Source organism: Leucopleurus acutus (genome assembly GCF_964270905.1).
Source record: "Leucopleurus acutus genome assembly, chromosome: 10".
NCBI classification, from domain to species: domain Eukaryota; kingdom Metazoa; phylum Chordata; class Mammalia; order Artiodactyla; family Delphinidae; genus Leucopleurus; species Leucopleurus acutus.
Window position 1 is genome coordinate 93,559,019 of NC_139153.1, and position 17,162 is coordinate 93,576,180.

Consider the following 17,162-nt stretch of genomic DNA (forward strand, 5'->3'; position numbering starts at 1 on the left):
ACCAGGCACAGCACCAAGGTGACGCAGGATGGAGCCTGTGTTATTGGGGAGGACGGTGAGGTTCCATCCGTGTCTGCAGAGGAAAGCACAGGAGCGTCACTGACGGACGTGGAGGGGCACTGTCCAGTCCCCAGGACACGGGCAGGAGCGTCCGACGTTACCTTGAAAACGGTTCTGATTTTCCCACCGGGAAGCCGCTGCCGTGGGTGTTGGTGTCCACCTTGCCGCAGTGCACGGCCACATGGCAGTCCTTCTCCTCCACGAGCCTCCAGTACTCTTGCTGCGGGGAGAGGGAGGGCTGTCAGCACCATCTCGCTACCCGTGGCCGCAGGGCCCAGCTCAACTCAACGATGCGAGACGAAGGGACCATCTTCGCCTAGAGCAACAGCCACTAGGGAGCAGGGGGACGGAGCTGCAGACAGACGACCGCACGCCCACGGTCACGGTGGCCACGTCCATAGTGGACGACTGGATAAACACAAGGTACAACGTCCACGGAACACGACTCAGCCTCAGAAAGGAGGGCAACTCGGACACGCGACAACACGGATGCACCTTGAGGACTTCACGCGAAGTGGCATAAGCCAGTCTCAGAAGGACAAATACCGTGATTGCACTCCTGTGAGGTACTCGGGACAGTCAAAGTCGGAGAGAAAGAAGAGCAGCGGTGTCACGGGCTGCGCAGAGGGAGGACGGGGGCTCAGTGTTTAACAGGAACCGACTTTTAGTTTGGGAAGATGGAAAAGTTCTGGAAATGGATGGTGGTGACGGTCACAAAACAACGTGAACGGACTTCAGGGCCACTGAACTGCACTTAAAAATGGCTAACATGGTACACGTTACACATACTTTACCACAATTAAAAATCATTTATACGAGGGGCTTCCCTGGTGGCGCAGTGGTTGAGAGTCTGCCTGGTGATGCAGGGGACATGGGTTCGTGCCCCGGTCCGGGAAGATCCCACATGCCGCGGAGCAGCTGGGCCCATGAGCCATGGCCACTGAGCCTGCGCGTCCAGAGCTTGTGCTCCGCAACGGGAGAGGCCACAACAGTGAGAGGCCCGCATACCGCCAAAAAAAAAAAAAAATCATTTATACGAAAGGGAGGGAGAAAGCGATAACAGCAAAGGGGCTGAAGACGTCCGGCCACCGTCCGTAGGTGTAATGAGCACAGCCCCAGGCAGGCGTCTCAGCAGACACACGCTGCACACCCCCAATGAGCGGGCTGCACGTGAGGGTCGGACCCCCAGGCTGTGACCCAAGCCACCGAAACAGATGGGGGAGGGATGGGCATGACCTAAACGACTGCAGGGCAAGAGGGGGTCAGGACGTGCTTTGCTAACAGGTGAGAGAGGTTCAGTTTCCCCCCTCACTGTGTCTCCACTCATCATTCCAGAAGTACAGCATCACCCACCCCTGCTTCCTGGAACCCCACTTAAAGGAGGAAGCCTCACCCACGAGCCCCCGGTGTCAGCCATCACCCCGCCGTGCGGCTCCTGCAGCAAAACCAGCCTGGGGGCGGCCAGATGCCCCGCGTCAAGGAGGAGGCCGACAGCATTAAATGCCCGGGTTCCTCAAACAGACGTCCTAGCAGGCAGCGGATGACGGAGCAGCACTTGTCTGAGGGGACGGGTTCAGGCCAGTCCCACCTAGACCCACACCAACCTCTGCTGGGTGAATAAAGAGGCAGGGGAGGAAGGGGGCCATCTGCTACGGGGTGGGGGGGCCACTCAGCCTGGTGACCGGCCGAGGAGAGGGCCCAGGCTCTCTGCAGGATCTAGAAGTCAGCCAGACTTAAAGGGTGGAGTTTAGCATATCTTCCCTTTGTGTTTCGATATTATACAACTGTTAAAGCGAAACCTGGGCTTCCAGAGAGAATTAATTCCTGAGTAGAAAGCGACGGACAGTGACAACCCTACCCTTTGGGGACGCCCGACAGGGACCTGCGCTTGTAAAGCAAAGGCCTCTTTTTCCACCTCTGGTGTTCAGCCCCAGAGTCGCGTTCCTTTCCTCTGACGTTTCTCCCACAAATGGCACAGGCACTCGGGAAGCAACTGTGACGGCCACGTGTCGCAGAATCAGGGCACCGCTGGCGTCGCGGTGGATGGAACATGGATTTGGCAGGGCCAAAGGTCAGGCCACTGGGTGGTGTTCACAGATACCACCCAGGGTACAGACCCGGGGCCTAAAAGCAATGACGGTGATGCCAAAATCGAACACGGAATTCACCAACCTGGGAAACCAAGGCCTGAGCACCAGGGCGGGACCTCCTGGGCTTCTGACGTCTACCATCAGAGGCGGGGTCCCACGTGGCACAGATGCAGGGGACCAGGCGTCCTGGTGACCCAGACTGTCCTGAAAGGCCCACTCCCGGGAAACCCAATCAAATCAGGGCCCGGGGGCTTCCCTGGTGGCGCAGTGGTTGAGAGTCCGCCTGCCGATGCAGGGGACACGGGTTCGTGCCCCGGTCCGGGAGGATCCCACGTGCCGCGGAGCGGCTGGGACCGTGAGCCATGGCCACTGAGCCTGCACGTCCGGAGCCTGTGCTCCGCAACGTGAGAGGCCACAACAGTGAGAGGTCCGCGTACCGCAAAAAAAAAAAAATCAGGGCCCGGGCACCCTGGTGGTCAGCACGGTTTTACCGAGAGGAAGAAGCACATATCTTCGAAGAAAAAGATGTGCTCTGAGACCAGCTGTTCACCAAAAGCCAGGCTGCAGTCCGCATCACCGCATGCTCCACCAGCAGCCGCCCTGAACCAGCGAGAGAAGTCGGGCCTCTCCCTGCACAGGCCCACCTACGTCAGCATCCGGGCGCCCCGGGCCACGCCTCACGCCGAACTGCCGCTCGCCGGCCTGGGCGCAGGACGCACTTGCACCTCTCCAACCTCACGCAACTCAGAAGCACAGAAATGGCAACCTGCCAACCCCGTTAAATGAAAAACAGGAGAGAGCAAAGAGCACAACTGGGGTTTCAAGGGATTCCAAACATTCTCTTGCATAACAGGCACCCGGAGGACAGGGTGAGCAGGGCTGAGAGGCGGTCAGCTGGGCGGGGCCCGTCTGGGGCTCTCCCCGGGCCGCAGCCTCGGCTCCAGGGGAGTCAGGGCGAAGCCGGGGAGGCTCGCTCTCTCCACTACACCTTTGCTAACCCTGCACAAGTTGGGGTCGGCACGAGTTGAAACTTCTGGCTGCCCCCAGCACCCAGACGACGGGCTGAGCGTTCAAGACCCCTCCGCCCGCCCCCCCCCCAGAAGGCCCAGGGGCTCCATCCCTGGCTCCGAGAGGAGTGGGGGGCCGAGACCGCCCAGCTCACGCACCTCGATTTCAGCTGGTGCGGGCTCCTTGCTGAAGCACATGTTCATGATATTTCTTGCTGTTCGGTAAAAAGTCGTTAAAGAAACAGACCTCCCCTGAAAAGAAAACAAAAACAAGAGTCAAGCGTAAGAAACAAAGAAAAGCCAGGACCCCAAAGCAGGCCACCTCGTCACGGGCCCCTGTGTGACGCATCCCTGTGACCGGGGGCTGGGCCACGTCTTGAGTTGACACGAGCAGAGGCGGCGGAAAAACTCCCCGAGAAAGACCCTCGGTGCCAACAAAGGAGTCGGAGGACCCCTGGCCATCCAGCGCCGGGGCAGACCCCCCCGCCAGCCAGCAGAACGGGGTCCCACGGGAGCCCTGGGTGCGCTGCAGGGTGCCCTGCTGAAAAGCTGCTTTCACTCCCTGGAGCAACGGGTGCAACGTGGCAAGGGCAGGAGAAAGTCTGTGGCCAGGGGGGGAAACCAACAGCATCAAGTCAGACACTGGCTGCACCTCGGGACCGGGGACCCCGGGAAAGAAACTTGGGCGACGCCTACACCCACCCTGAGGGTCCTCACGTGAGAACCGGCCAGATGAGCAGCCTGGCCTCGTAGATGTGCAGGGGACAGAAGGATCCGGCCCTTCTCTGCCGCGGAGCCACTCCCCGTCCCCCACGCCTCCCTGGGACAGCACACAGGCCCTTCAGATTATCTAACGTCCCCTCCCCACCCCTGCACGCCACCCCTTCCTGGGAATGTTAGCAAGGGCAAGCTCACTGGGGTGACACGTGGCGGATACGCTTTGTCCTAAAGGCAAGCCCTCCACTCATCCCTCACCAGGCATGCTCACCCCTGACTGTGGAAGTACTTACTGAGCACCTACTGTGTACACGCCTGGTTCTAAGGGCTGAAGATAGCGTAGTGCTCAAAACAGACAACGTCCCTGGCCTCGGGGCGGCCTGGGGAACTCTGACTCACACAGAACAGCTGGGAGGTGGCACTAAGTGCGAAGAGCCGAAGCAGAGGGGCAGGGCTGCAAGGCAGGTGCTCAGGGAGGGTCTCCCTAATGAGGCGATGCTGGAGCATCCCCGTGAACAGAGCTGCAGGTCTAGGAAGGGGTCGGCCCTTCTTGCCTTTGGAAGGACAGTCAAAGCACTCCGCTTGCAGACCCTGCCCTTTGCCTTTACTCTTCAGCTCTGTAAGTAGCGTTCTAACTAAAAGACTGCTGCGCCAAGTCCAAACCTCTCCTGACGTGCTGTTCGTTACACGATAAAATTCCAACTGCTACAAGGAACCTGATTTTGTGTCAACTAAAGCAAGGTGCCTGTAATGCAAGGCGATGACACCCAGCACACAACAGTCACTGCCCCCAGATGCTGAGGGGGTCAGAACCTGGAGCCTCGAGCTCCCGGCCCCTCGGCACACAGCGGTGCCATGGAGCACCGTCACGGCCACCAGACCGCGGCCACAGCCGCGGAGACCCGACCCTGGCTGGGTCCAGTAACAGGAAAAGCTCTAGGCAAGCAGGCATCTCTCTCCAGAAAGGAGGGCAGGACTCAAGCCTAGGAGAGAATGAGAAGCGAGGCAGAGGGTGGCCAGAGGTGGGACCTCGGAGCGGGGACTCAAAGGGAAGAGGCCAAACTCAGGGCAGAACCGCAGATGCCCGACGCGTCTCCAGACCAGGCTCGTGCGGCGGGAGCGTGACCACCAAGGCCTCCACGGGCCCCACCCCACCCCAGAGCCTACGGAGCAGATCGCTGCCGGAGCGGTGCAGAGGCAGTACCCAGTCTGTGCCCCCTCCCAGCCCGGGTCCCCACCGCCCTGCAGACACAGAGCCAGGACGCCACTGCACTCCCCAGAGGGCGCCTCCTCGGAATGGCTGGGCGGTTACGGGATGCGGCAGAAGCAGGGAGCCTCCCCTCCCCCTCCCCGGGAGACCCGTGATGGCGGACAGAAAGGAGCTGGCAGAGCCGAGCTGGGCAGGCTGGGTGGCAGTGGGGGCGTGTCCGTCAGGAGCTACAGAGGGCCTGGCCCCGACGGGCAGCCACTCCAGGATGAGGGGGTGTGGCTCCCAGGCTGCACCCCTGGCACATGGGCACACATGTGCGCACACAAACCCATTTAACGGACAGGAAGCCCAAGGCCACGGCGGGCAAGCGACTCCCCTGGCTGGGCGCCCAGTAACCTCGACCGGACACCCAGCTCCCTGCAGACTGCAGGCACCTCTCTTTGTGAGGACCGGAGCCAGAGCCGACTGCCGGCTCTCGGGAGCCTGATGCAGCAGACCCCCGGGCCCGCATGTGCTCCCGAGGCCCCACGCCCAGGCCCCGCCCAGGGCCCTACCTTGTATATGCACTTGTGGAAGTCGCTGAGGATGCCTCTGTCGTCCTCCTCCTTCACCACCTCCTTTTCCTGAGCAAAGAGTCGCCGCCGCCCCGTCTTGAGCTGCGCGGGGCCCACCTCCTTCAGCTTGCTGCGGAAGCCGTTCCTGTGGGCCACGCCGTTAATGAGCCCGTTCTTGGGCTCGAAGCGGGGCAGTGGGTGGAAGCGGTTGTAGTCCTGCTCCGTGTGGCCCTCCAGGGGCCCCTTGCGCCTCTCCAGGCTCTCCTTCTCCATCAGCACCTCCTTCTCCAGGCGCCGGTGCTCCTCGGGGGACAGGGAGTCATAGGAGAGCAGGTACTGGCAGTAGGCCTCCTGCAGCTTGGCCAGCCGGTCCTGGGCGGTTTTGGGGATGCGCAGCATGTCTGCTAGTTTGTTCCATTTTTTGAGGTCAGTCACTTGCTGCATGCCGCCCATCTCGTTAATCAGCCGGAAAAAGCAGGCCAGGTCGAGCTCACAGCCTCCTGGGACAGTGAGGGAGGAAAACACAGGGACAGTCAGTGAAAAGGCCCATCAACAAGACCATCCTCCATCACCCAAGAGTCCATGGGTGCCCCGTGCCAGAGGCCGCCAGGCCCTGGGGTCAGAGCAGCAAACAGAACAATGTAGTCTACAGGGAGGCGGGGTTTAGACCATCTTGGGCACTAGGACGATAAACAGAGCAGGACAGGCTGAGAGGCGGCCGTCTTAGGAGGGTGGTCAGGGCAGGGAGCCCCGAGGAGAGGACACTTAGGAAGAGGGCTGAATGGAAGGAGAGACGGCAGAGCAGATCCGCGAGGAGGACGAGTCCAGCGTCCCCTGGAGCAGGGGCAGGGTGCACACCTCTCACACCCCAGGAGGCAGGGTGATGGAACAGGGCATCCCGGCTGGGGCTGGCAAGGCTTGGGTAGACAGCCCCACCCAGCCATACCCACGAGCCAGCATCACCCGGAACAGCTGCGACGTCGGAAAGTGTACACACGCAGCACGTGTTGTCACTCCCAACCCCCCCACACTCCCAGCGCACGCGCACACGCACACGCACACACACACAGTAACTTATTTTCAACCCCCTCCCCCAGGATTTCCGGGCAGCAGGCAGCACCCACCTCGGGGCAGGCGGTGGTCTGTCCCTCAGCTCCTCCCATCACCACTCACACAGAGGGCTGCTTATCCCAGGTGTATGGGCTCATTTTCACTACGCCCCTTGATCACACTGTACAAAGCATGTCAAAACTCAGATGTGTCTGAATGCCCGCCAAGTGACTCTCTCAGTGGGACCTGGAAAATCAACCTCCCTTTGGCCAATAAACGGGGAAGAAAATCTTCTAGAATAACCGTCCACTGGCTGTTAGGAGGTAAATACTCCACAAAACGGTAGGTGAGCAAAGTAAACATTAAGAACGTTTAGCTCTTTAAAGGGTTTATATAAGATAAATGAACGGAAAAGCAGCGGGACTCCTGAGAGCAGCACGTGCACGCTGGCGGCCGGGCAACTCAGGGCCGCCTCAGCCAGGGAAGGGCGAGCGGCAGCCCGAGTCCATCTACTGTGCTGGTGGGACGCTGGCGCTGGTTGTGGTCAGTGCAGTGGGGGCCACGTCGAGGAGGAAACTCGCCCCAACCCTGGCCAGGAGGGGCCTAAAGCCCAAGATTCCAAGATGCACTCCAGGCCCTGCTCTCAATTGGGGCATCTTCTGGGGCTGCCCACACACCACCCGGACTTGCCGAGGTGAAGAGGGATGGGAGTTACCCCAAGGGGCTCAGACCACAGGCTGACCAGAAGGGAGGCAATCACTGTTATTCAACAGCACGGAGAAAACTGACCCAGTACGTGCAAATCCATTATTTCACTCCTCACCTGCTATCATCAACCCGTTCTCAGGACCACGAGGATGCTACGTGACAAAGTGCCGCCTTCCCAGAGAAGGAGCAGCTGCTCTGTGGATTCTGGGAAATTCCTTCAAAACTACCAAGTCTCGGGCTTCCCTGGTGGTGCAGTGGTTGGCAGTCCGCCTGCTGATGCAGGGGACACGGGTTCGTGCCCCGGTCCAGGAAGATCCCACATGCCGCGGAGCGGCTGGGCCCGTGAGCCACGGCTGCTGAGCCTGCGCGTCCGGAGGCTGTGCTCCGCAACAGGAGAGGCCACAACAGTGAGAGGCCCGCGTACCACACACACACACACACACACACACACACACACACACACACACAAAACTCCCAAGTCTCTCACACTGCAAGGAGGCTGAGCTCAGAGCCACAGCCCGAGGCCTCTGCGGGTAACGAACGGTCCAGCTCAGCTCCTCTTCTGGAAGCTGACGACGCTTTACAGCTGGGGTAACAGCAACGGGTGTGAACACACACACCACAGTGTCAGGTCCTCGCGGCTTCTGGTGCCACGGGAGTCAAGGTTAAGGAAACCCACTCTGAACGGAAGATCGCTCTCTGCCCTCATGACGTCACCTGAGCACACCACCTGTCCCCAGAAGACCTGCCGTCCCCCCCTCCCCCGGGCAGGCTGGGGGACCCGAGACGTCCCACTGCAGCCCCGACTTGGTGAGGCTCTTGGTCACCCTCGCAGCCAACGCCAAGCTCCCGAGAGGCTGGCACCTCCTCAGCCTGTTCCCACAGCCCTGTGTCACCTTCGACCACATCCCGACAGTGGACCACAAACCAAGAATTCTTTCAATTTAAGTGATTCTCACCTGCTGAGAGTAATAATGAAACCTCCATCTTACAAGGAACCCTATCTTACTGCCAACTCTTGACACCTAAATGACCGATAATATCTCCTCTGCTCCCTGCCTTTAAAAAGTTGTCCTCTCCAACTGGAGGAAGGACATGCCCTGTTCCTGTCGAGGGTCTAGAGCCAGAAGGGAAGCACGTGACTCACCTGGCAGACCCAAAAGGAACCCCACTCCACAGAACCGCTCATCCCGGACAGAGTGAGTTAATCCTGGAGGCTCAATAAGGGGAGAGGAAGAGGGAAATGCGGATTCCAAGAGCCATCCGTGGGCTCTGCCTGGGGGCCAAGGGTCTTCACAATAGCTGGGTGTACGTTCACAAAAGCAGTCACCAAGGAGAGCTCTGCTTCAGTGACAGCCAGAGCTGTGCCTGCTCTCAGAAGTGTTCCCGGACCTGTGGGCTCCACGAGGGCCCAGTCATCACCAGAAAAACTGAGATGCAAGGACAGATAAGCAGACAGAGATAAATGGGCTGAAATGTACTCCACCCACAAAGAGTCATATGTTGAAGTCCTAACCTCGGGGCCGCAAAGTGGGACTGTATTTAGAGACAGGGTCTTTAAAGAGGTAATTGAAGTAAAATGAGGTCACCATGATGGGTCCTAACCCAATATGACTGGTGTTCTTGTAGCAAGAGGAAGGGACCTCAAGAACGTGCACACGGACCAAAGACCACGTGAGGACACAGGAGAAGGCGGCCATCCACGAGCCAAGGGGAGAGGCCTCAGGAGAAACCAACCCGGCCAACACCTTGCTTTCAGATTTCCAGCCTCCACACTGTGAGAAATAACTTCCTGTAGGTGAAGCCTCCCAGCCTGCAGAACTCAGGTAAGGCAGCCCCCAGCAGACAAATGCATGGGGGCAGCGTTCCTGCCCCTCTCGCCGGACACTACTCTGGCCTCAGCAAGGCGGCCCACAGCTCGGGGCAGCAGGGGTTGCCGAGTGTGAGAGCGGGGGTCACAGGACCAGCCCTCCTCCTGTCATGAGCACCCCGCACCTGCAGAAAGGGGGGCCTCAGACTCCTCCCAGGCCAAGAAGGGCCTGGAGAAGCTTAAGCTGGGGCAGACACCATGGGATGGGGGGGATGGGTAGCTTACCTATGAGTGGGAGCTCGTCCATGGTGATGCCCTGAGATCTGAGGTGCTTCTTGATGCAGGCCAGCCGCTGCACGTTGGGGCCCCAGCGCCGACCCAGCTTGTGGATGTGCTGGATCTGCGTGACGAAGCGCATCTCGTCGTTGAGCTTGCACTCGGGCCGCCAGTCCGGGGGCGGGATCACCCTGCACATGCCGTACTTCTCCACCTGAGGGCGCACCGACTCGATGTAGACGAGCGGGTCGTGGAACTCCTTGGCCGACGGCCGCAAGACGGGGATCTCGTCCATGGCCGCCCACCCGGCCCTGCCGGCCCCCTTCTCGGCCTTGGCCATCGCCTCGTGCGGCCGGGGCAGGGGCTCCGATTGCGAGGTAGAACGATTTTCACAGGGGGCGCCGTCCGGCTTGCCGTGTGCTTGTCTGCCCGGCGGGCCCTTGCCGGCCGACACCCGCTTCGGCCGGTTCCTCTCCAGGCTCCGCTCGGGCACCTCCTTCTTCCCGTGGCCGCCAGGCGACGCCTTCTCCGCGGGGGCCGGGGCCGCCTTCCTGCCGGGACCCTCCGCAGCACCCGCCTCCCCCTTCATCTTCTTGGGGGGCGACTGCGGCTTGTCGCCCGGGGGCGCCTCTTCCAGCCTCCGCTTGGAGTTCCGCAGACCCTCCCTCAGCTGCCGCCCCCCGCCCTCCTTAGTGCATGACTTTGGGTTCAACCTGCCACTGACCTTGAGGCCATTGACGGTGTGCCCGGTGGACTTGGACGCCCCCCCGAGGGATAGCACCTGTTTTCGGGTTTTTGCATTGCTACTTTCAGTTTTCCCTGAGATTGTGTGGTTGACAGCTGAACTGGGCTTGTGGTGATTAGGTTTGGTTTCCTTGACCAGTTCCCTCTTGGCTTTGGTGTATGTGACAGTCCCCTTCGTCACCGTTGCAGTGTACTTCACAGTTTTGGACGGTGAAGGTCTGACTTCGCGCATCTTTTTGGCACTGGCTGCACTGGTACCCAGAGATGACATTCGAGTGACTCCGCCGACCTTAGAAACCTGGGAGGAGCAGAGGGGGAGAAGGGGAGTTAGCACCTGTCAGCGGGGACCGCCCCACGCCTGGACTCAGCAGCCGGCGCCCGCTTCTGGGAGGCAAGGCAAGCAAAACACACAGCCCCGAAGCCAGCTCTGAGATACCCGGTCTCAGGATCTCTGCAGGACTAGCGGCCCATCCTTCCGCGCAAAAACACCAGCCAACCTGGGTGCTGCCCAGGGGGTCTTCTGGGTGTGCTGTAACATGCACGTTTGTCGTTTGAAACTAGACGTTTCCCAGTGAGGACCCTCCACGTGCCTGCCAATCACCTGCCACAAGTTAATAACAACACCCGACAGCAAGGTCTTGCTGGTAAGGGGGCAGACACACAGACACACGCCTGTGCCAAGAAAAGACGTGGCCGCAGTTTTTCCTGTGCTCCCTACAGCAGCATGATCTGCCCACAGAATTTTAAAATCCATGCTCAGTAAGTAAAAAACAAAACAAAAATGCTACGGAAACAAAGGAATAAGAGCGCTCACGTGGCTCAGGTGCCGGTCACACGCCACGCCCAAAGGTGTAGCCGTCAGCCGTGGGCGTCTGCCAGTCAGTCACCGTGAGACGGGCCCCAGGGCACCTCACTGGATGCACCTCGCCTCTCTGATGAAGCAAAACAGGCCCGACCCCTTCTGCACAGACGGCTCCCATTTCCCGCCCCTACAAGCGTCCACATTCGGTCCTACAGGAATTTGGTGACCAATCAGCCTCTCTTCACAGCCACCTTACAGCTTGGACACCACAGTAATCTTGTGACACACAAAGGTCACCCTCATGTATAAAAAGAAGCCAGCGAGTGACAAGGGTGGACCCCAGAAAAGCACTGATTTCCAAAGGATGACAACGGGCCCAGCACAGGAGCTGCTGCTGCGCTGCTCTGGTGCGGACACCACGTCACAGCTCTGCCTCTCAGTGGCCTCTGACATGTCATTCACCATCCTGGGCATCGAGTTTTCACATGCAACCTGGGATGCCAGGGTTACCTGAGCAACACCACCTCCCCAAAAGGCAGACTAAACATTATACACGCTCACCGGGAAACAGAGCAGCAACAACAGCTGCCTTTTCTCACCAATGGGCCCAGAGAAGAAGGTGACCAAGAGGAGGGCCTGGGCTCCCCAGCTGGGGAAGCCATGTGGCACCTAAGGCAGTTCATGCCTGTCCTGTCCACACCCGACGCATCCACCCCTGGGACCAGGTCCTGGAGGGCAGGGCCTGAGTCTCAGCGACCTCTGCACTAGGCCCAGGCCCAGCCCAGGTCACTGGGCCCCATCCCCAGAGTCTCCCATCCGGTAGGTCTGGGATGGAGCCCGAGAATCTGCATTTCTAATGAGGTTCAGGTGATGCTGAGCCTCATCCTAGGACCTACTCTGGGAGCCACGGCAGCAGACCACCAACAGAAGGTTACGAAAACAGAAAAAGGAGAGAAGCCCCCAGACCTGTGTTTCTCCATTCGCCAATTACACGCGGTCCAATGAAAGCCATGAATTCTTGGTGTGAGATTGTGTTCCATGAGCCAAACCCGGGGCGTTTGGTAACCAGGTTTCTGGGGAGCCAGCCTTGACTTCTGGGCTCAGTGAGGTCCCAGACCCCACTGGGGAGGGAGAGGCCAAAGAGAAGGCCCAGGAACTACGGCCTGGATGCACCCTGCCGGCCACTTGAGAATGAAGCAGGACTCAGAATGAGCAGGTGGTCTAGAATACGCAACAGGAAATTTTAAAACAAAACCAGAACAGAACTAGCAGCCTGGCAACAATAAATTAAAAACAAATTTATAAAACCAGGGGCAGGGGCAAAGACAAAATTTCCATGATAAGTACCACTAATTTGGAATAGGATGTACGGTGAGGAATGCAAATATCCATTGACTAAAAACAAAACAAACCATCTAGAAAAACTAAAGGAAACAATAAGACCCTGCAGAGGCTCACAGAAAGAGTTTTCCATCAGCAAGATGCTCAGGGATCTGCATCTTCAGAGAAGACATCCCTCAAAGCCCTCAATCTGTGGTTAACCTGCTCCGACTCTCACCCAACTTACACAAAGGCAGACGCAGGGCACCGTTAATCCCTTCTTGAAGATAAGGATCCGCCAGCAGAAACGGCAACCACTGCGCAGTGGACACCACCAACCAGCTCCTGCCGGCAGAGCCCACCGCCAGCCGTCATGTCTTGCCGAGGTTTAGGTTCAGTGCCTCCCAAACCCGGGAGCCCAGAGAACCCCTGGGGAGCTTGAAAATAATGCTGATTCCAGTCTAAAGCCCTCCCCATCCAGATTCTGACCTAACTGGTGAGGATGGAGAAAGGGGCTCAGTGTGTGCAAGTCCCCGACAGCTCTGCACTCCCCCGACACGGCTGTGCACCTGCAGGAGGCCGGGAAGCCAGGCTTCCACTCTCCCAGATTCTACCTGGAGGAACAGCGCAGGGCCCCGGGTCAATCCAGTCCGGCTTCTCGGGGCCACCTGATCTCCTGGCTCACTGTCATACAGGAAATTCCAAATTTTCACATGGTGGAATTCTGCATAACTATTTCACCATCTTCAATGGCAAAAAGATCGTCTTCTTATTTACCTATTTCTATAAACACAGACGCCTAGTCATTGGCCTGTGCTTGCCTCCGGGGTCCAATGAGTAATTGGTACCAAAGGAGACAAAGCTATGGACCGAGGCGCTGTCTCACCTTCACACTGGGCGTCTCCCCAGCCACCGCTCTATTCCACCATGGAATAGAGCCCAACACTGAGTTTCACCTCGACACACGCCCAGGTCACCTGGCCAGCCCACCACACGGGCCTGCTCTCAACTCTACACATCTGGAGGAAGTGCTGACACGGGGAGAGGGGTCACTGTAATTCACTGGAGAATCAACACGCAGGAGGCGGGAGGCGGGAGGCAGGAGGCAGAGCCCTCTGGGGGGCAATAAAGGCCCTTCAGCTCGCCTCTTCAAGGTGTTCCTTCTCAGCTCAGGTGTGGGCTTCTGACGTTGCACCCCAAAGCTGTCACCCAGCTCTGCAGGAAGTGGGGTGTCTCGACCCACCACCGCCCACCCGGCACCTGTAGCTCAGGTTACCCCTGTCGCACAGACATGAAGCGGTCCTCAGTTCAACCAGAAAGTCAACTACCAAACTCCCATTTCCCACTAGAGGGAGTCATTGAGTCGAGTGGCTCTGCCCATCCTCTGAGAGCAGCAGCAAAGGTGCCCAAGAGAAACACTATTGGTTGGGGACAGTGTATTTGGACTTTAAAATTCAAATTAAATAGCAAAAGAGCCTAAATGAACAGAATCCACTGGACAGGCAGCGAGTTACGGACAGGGAAGGCAGGCCTTCTGGTGTGGCGGGCACCTGCAAGTTAGTGAGCAGAGGCACACGGCTGACGCAGCCCTGCTCTCCAAAAGGAACACCTGGTCCTGGTGGGAGCCCCGAACCTTCCCAAAGCACCTGCCCCCTCCCCTCTGCAGGCCACCTGACCCAGTCACAAGCACCACGTGACAGAGGTGCAGTTCAAACTCCCCGCAAGACCTGATGAAGAGCACGGTCAGACCTTCCACGTTCTTCCAGCTGAGGCGAGTCTCTCCATTTCTCTCTGGATGCTCATTTTTCATTCTCCAGAATGTTAGAGAATACGCCTCACTCTTCGGTCTGAACAGCTCGGCCTCCTCTCTCCATCCGACTAGGCCAAGACTTTTTCCAACTGCCATACATTTGAGTGTGAAAACCTCTCCTCAAAGGTGCCACAGCCCAGCAGACCCTCCGCCGGGCGTGTCTGCCCTGCCACACAAGCTGGTGGTTTTCTCCCTCACGTTACGGCTCAGCCTCAGCGCAACAGATGAGAACGGGAGGTGTGCCAGCCGGGGGCAGCCTCACCACCCACGTCTTCCACACCCTGGCTTACCAACCACACACAGTTGTCTGCAAAAGCCTCTTCACGACACGCTTGGAAAACATCTCCACACCCTCTCTAGGTGTAAGAATGGTTGTTTCTCCATCCTCAATTTGTTATTTTTACTGCACATTACGTATGTACTCTTCTAAGGAAGCACTCGACACCTACCACACACCCAAATCATCACCCAGGGCAGCTGCAGGGCTGCTACCCATGTGTGGGTGTCACCTGGCACACCTGGAGCCTTTGGGAGAATAAAAGCTGGAGGATTAGGGAGGCCCCTCACACTGAGTTCTCATGCTCTGAGTCTCAAAGGCCGGGGCTTTTATGAAGCTGAGCACCCCACCCAGCACCGTGAGAGGCAATGTCCCAGCAAGAAGAGTGAGCTCTCGGGGCACTGGGGCCAGCAGGGCATGGTCACTTCTCAGCAGCACCCCTACACAGGGCATCCCTCCACCCTGGCAGCTGTACTTCGTACAATCACTGATCTTTTCTTTCAGGCCGACAGAAAAAAATTAATCATATCTGACATTACAGATCCGAGTATTCTCTGGGCCTCCCATCTTTTATGCAGTTGAAAAGATGAAAGGTCAGATTCTAATCACTTGCATCAGGCCATTACAAAGGAATCTACAATGGGCTTCTATTGACCTTTTTTCTTAGAGTGCTTAACTAATGGGATTTGATGGTATCAAAATTATCCTTTCATTTCTCACAATGTCCCTGGGAGAAGAGTTGGCATCATTGGCTCCAAATGAACAATAAGGCTCAGGAAGGTTAACTATTACAGCTTAAGTCTCGGGTGAAGGTCGTGGTCAGATCCCAACTAGACCTGGGAGTCCTGGGTCATCCCACCCGGCTGGATGAGACAGGGGAGGGAGGGCAGGCAGGAGGGGGTGGGGCGGGGACGGTTACACCCCACCTGCAAGACCTGAACCCAGAAAGCCGGCCAGGCTCCTACAGTCACTCAGATGACAGTCTGCCCTGCTACCCAGGTCTCCCCTCCATCTTCTACACTGCGTGTAAAAGGGGCTGCGTGAGCCTGCTGTGGGTCAAGGGGATGGGCTATCCCAGGGAAGGGGTACCTTCTACTCCCCTCAACTCTCACCTCCAACTGCAAGAACTCCTCTTGTTCAGTTACAAAGGGAAATCCTGAACTGAGGGGCAAGCGCTGGGGGCTGAGGATGAGCTTGGACCAACTGAGATAGGGGTTTACTCAATCCAGCCTCACGTGTGAGAGAGAGAGAGAGAGAGATTATGGTTCTATGTGAAAAAAGTCACACATTCATTCCTCACTGAGATTCCTGCTCCACAGATGGATCCCTTCCCTCTCTAGACCCCCTTCTGAATGGTTCTCTTTCATAAGCAAAGATCTGGAGGCAAGTTCTGCACAAAGGCCTGTCTGGCCAACAGCTTTGGAAATGGAATCGGGACTCAAGACACCAAAGGGATGGTGCCTCCTATACTTTATGTCCTGAAAACCGGGTACCCAGCTCAGGGGCGGCCAATTCCACAATCACGCTCAGGTGTTCTCATGAGGAAAACCGTGAGGTTTGTGTTTCAGGGACAGTGGGCAACGTTTAAAATATGCAAAAACCACCTGTTTAATCTCAAGATAACACTTCAGAAGCACTAAGTGGCAACCTGAGGACCGTAGAAACATTAACAGGAGAGTTCTTGCCTCGTCCACTCCAGCTGGAGAACTGAGCGATATGTGAAAGCTAAAGGTTAAGACTAATACTACGTGTGTATACACACAATCCTATGGATGTGCATGAATACAGCTACGTATTCAGAGACAATGGTCCCCAACATCATCAAGAATGAGAAAGACCATGGAGAAAGAGCAATTCAACAGGAGGCATTCCAACCTTCACACCACAATGACCATCTATCTATCTATTAGTTCTCTCCACAATGGTGCGCGTCAGGGAATCTCCAGGCCACCCACGCCTCGCCCAGAATCAATCAATCTTTCAAGATTAGAGTCCTCAGTCTATTCTAAGGAAAGTTTTAACTGTATGTGACAGAATTCCCAGTGTGGAGAGCGCATCTCTGATCCCCATGGCTCACCCACTCTCAGATGGAGTGAGAACAGGAGCAGAGCGCGTAACAAAATGCCACTGGACCCGGGTGAGAGCCTCACCGAGCTCCACACCCCCTCCCAGGTGCTGAGAACTCTGTCCAAGGGCAGGGAGAGGCACCCACAAAGGATCTGCATTCTGGATGTGACCCCGAAGTCGGGGCGTTTGGCGGGGGTGGGGAGTGGGGGTGGCGCAGAGCGTGTGCAGCCTCCGCTAACCCTGAGGGCGCAGGACGGAGTAAGTGTCCCCCGCGGCTGCACCCGTCTCATCACCGCCTGGAGGCCTATAAGAAGTCCTGCCGCGAGCCACCAACGTGTCCGAGCCACCAACGTGTCCGTCAAGAAGCACAGGGGACACTCCAGGCCATGTGCAGGCCTGTTCCAAGGTAACTTGTGGCTCCCGGCCTCACCTGGTGCCCGGGGCGCTGGGGCGGGGGAGGGGTAACGAAGGAGTGTTCCCTCCCTACCCTTCTAGGGCATCCCAGCAAGCGAGGGTCCACTGCTGGTGGCACTGGGTGCTGGCAGCGCCCTCCAGGGAGGGATGAAAACCCACCAACGGCCCCGCCTAATGCATCCTCATGGTAGGAGAGGCGTGCGCACTGGCATCTCTGTGCCCAGGTCACCCCCTCACCTCTGAGCA

The 17,162-nt window shown here is 57.9% G+C and overlaps 1 protein-coding gene across 3 annotated transcripts in view; it reads right to left on the reverse strand.

Annotated features, from left to right (window-relative positions):
• Positions 1-17,162, reverse strand: part of JARID2 (jumonji and AT-rich interaction domain containing 2) — a gene marked incomplete at its 3' end in the record, with an annotated part of 243,631 nt that overhangs the window by 14,022 nt on the left and 212,447 nt on the right. For all 3 annotated transcript variants that reach the window (XM_082848319.1, XM_082848320.1, XM_082848318.1), the window contains 5 exons: positions 9,492-10,524; positions 5,639-6,138; positions 3,317-3,409; positions 162-280; positions 3-73 (listed from right to left, as the gene is read on the reverse strand). In XM_082848319.1, the coding sequence (XP_082704445.1) occupies positions 3-73; positions 162-280; positions 3,317-3,409; positions 5,639-6,138; positions 9,492-10,524 (1,816 nt within the window). The remainder of the gene's footprint in view (positions 1-2; positions 74-161; positions 281-3,316; positions 3,410-5,638; positions 6,139-9,491; positions 10,525-17,162) is intronic.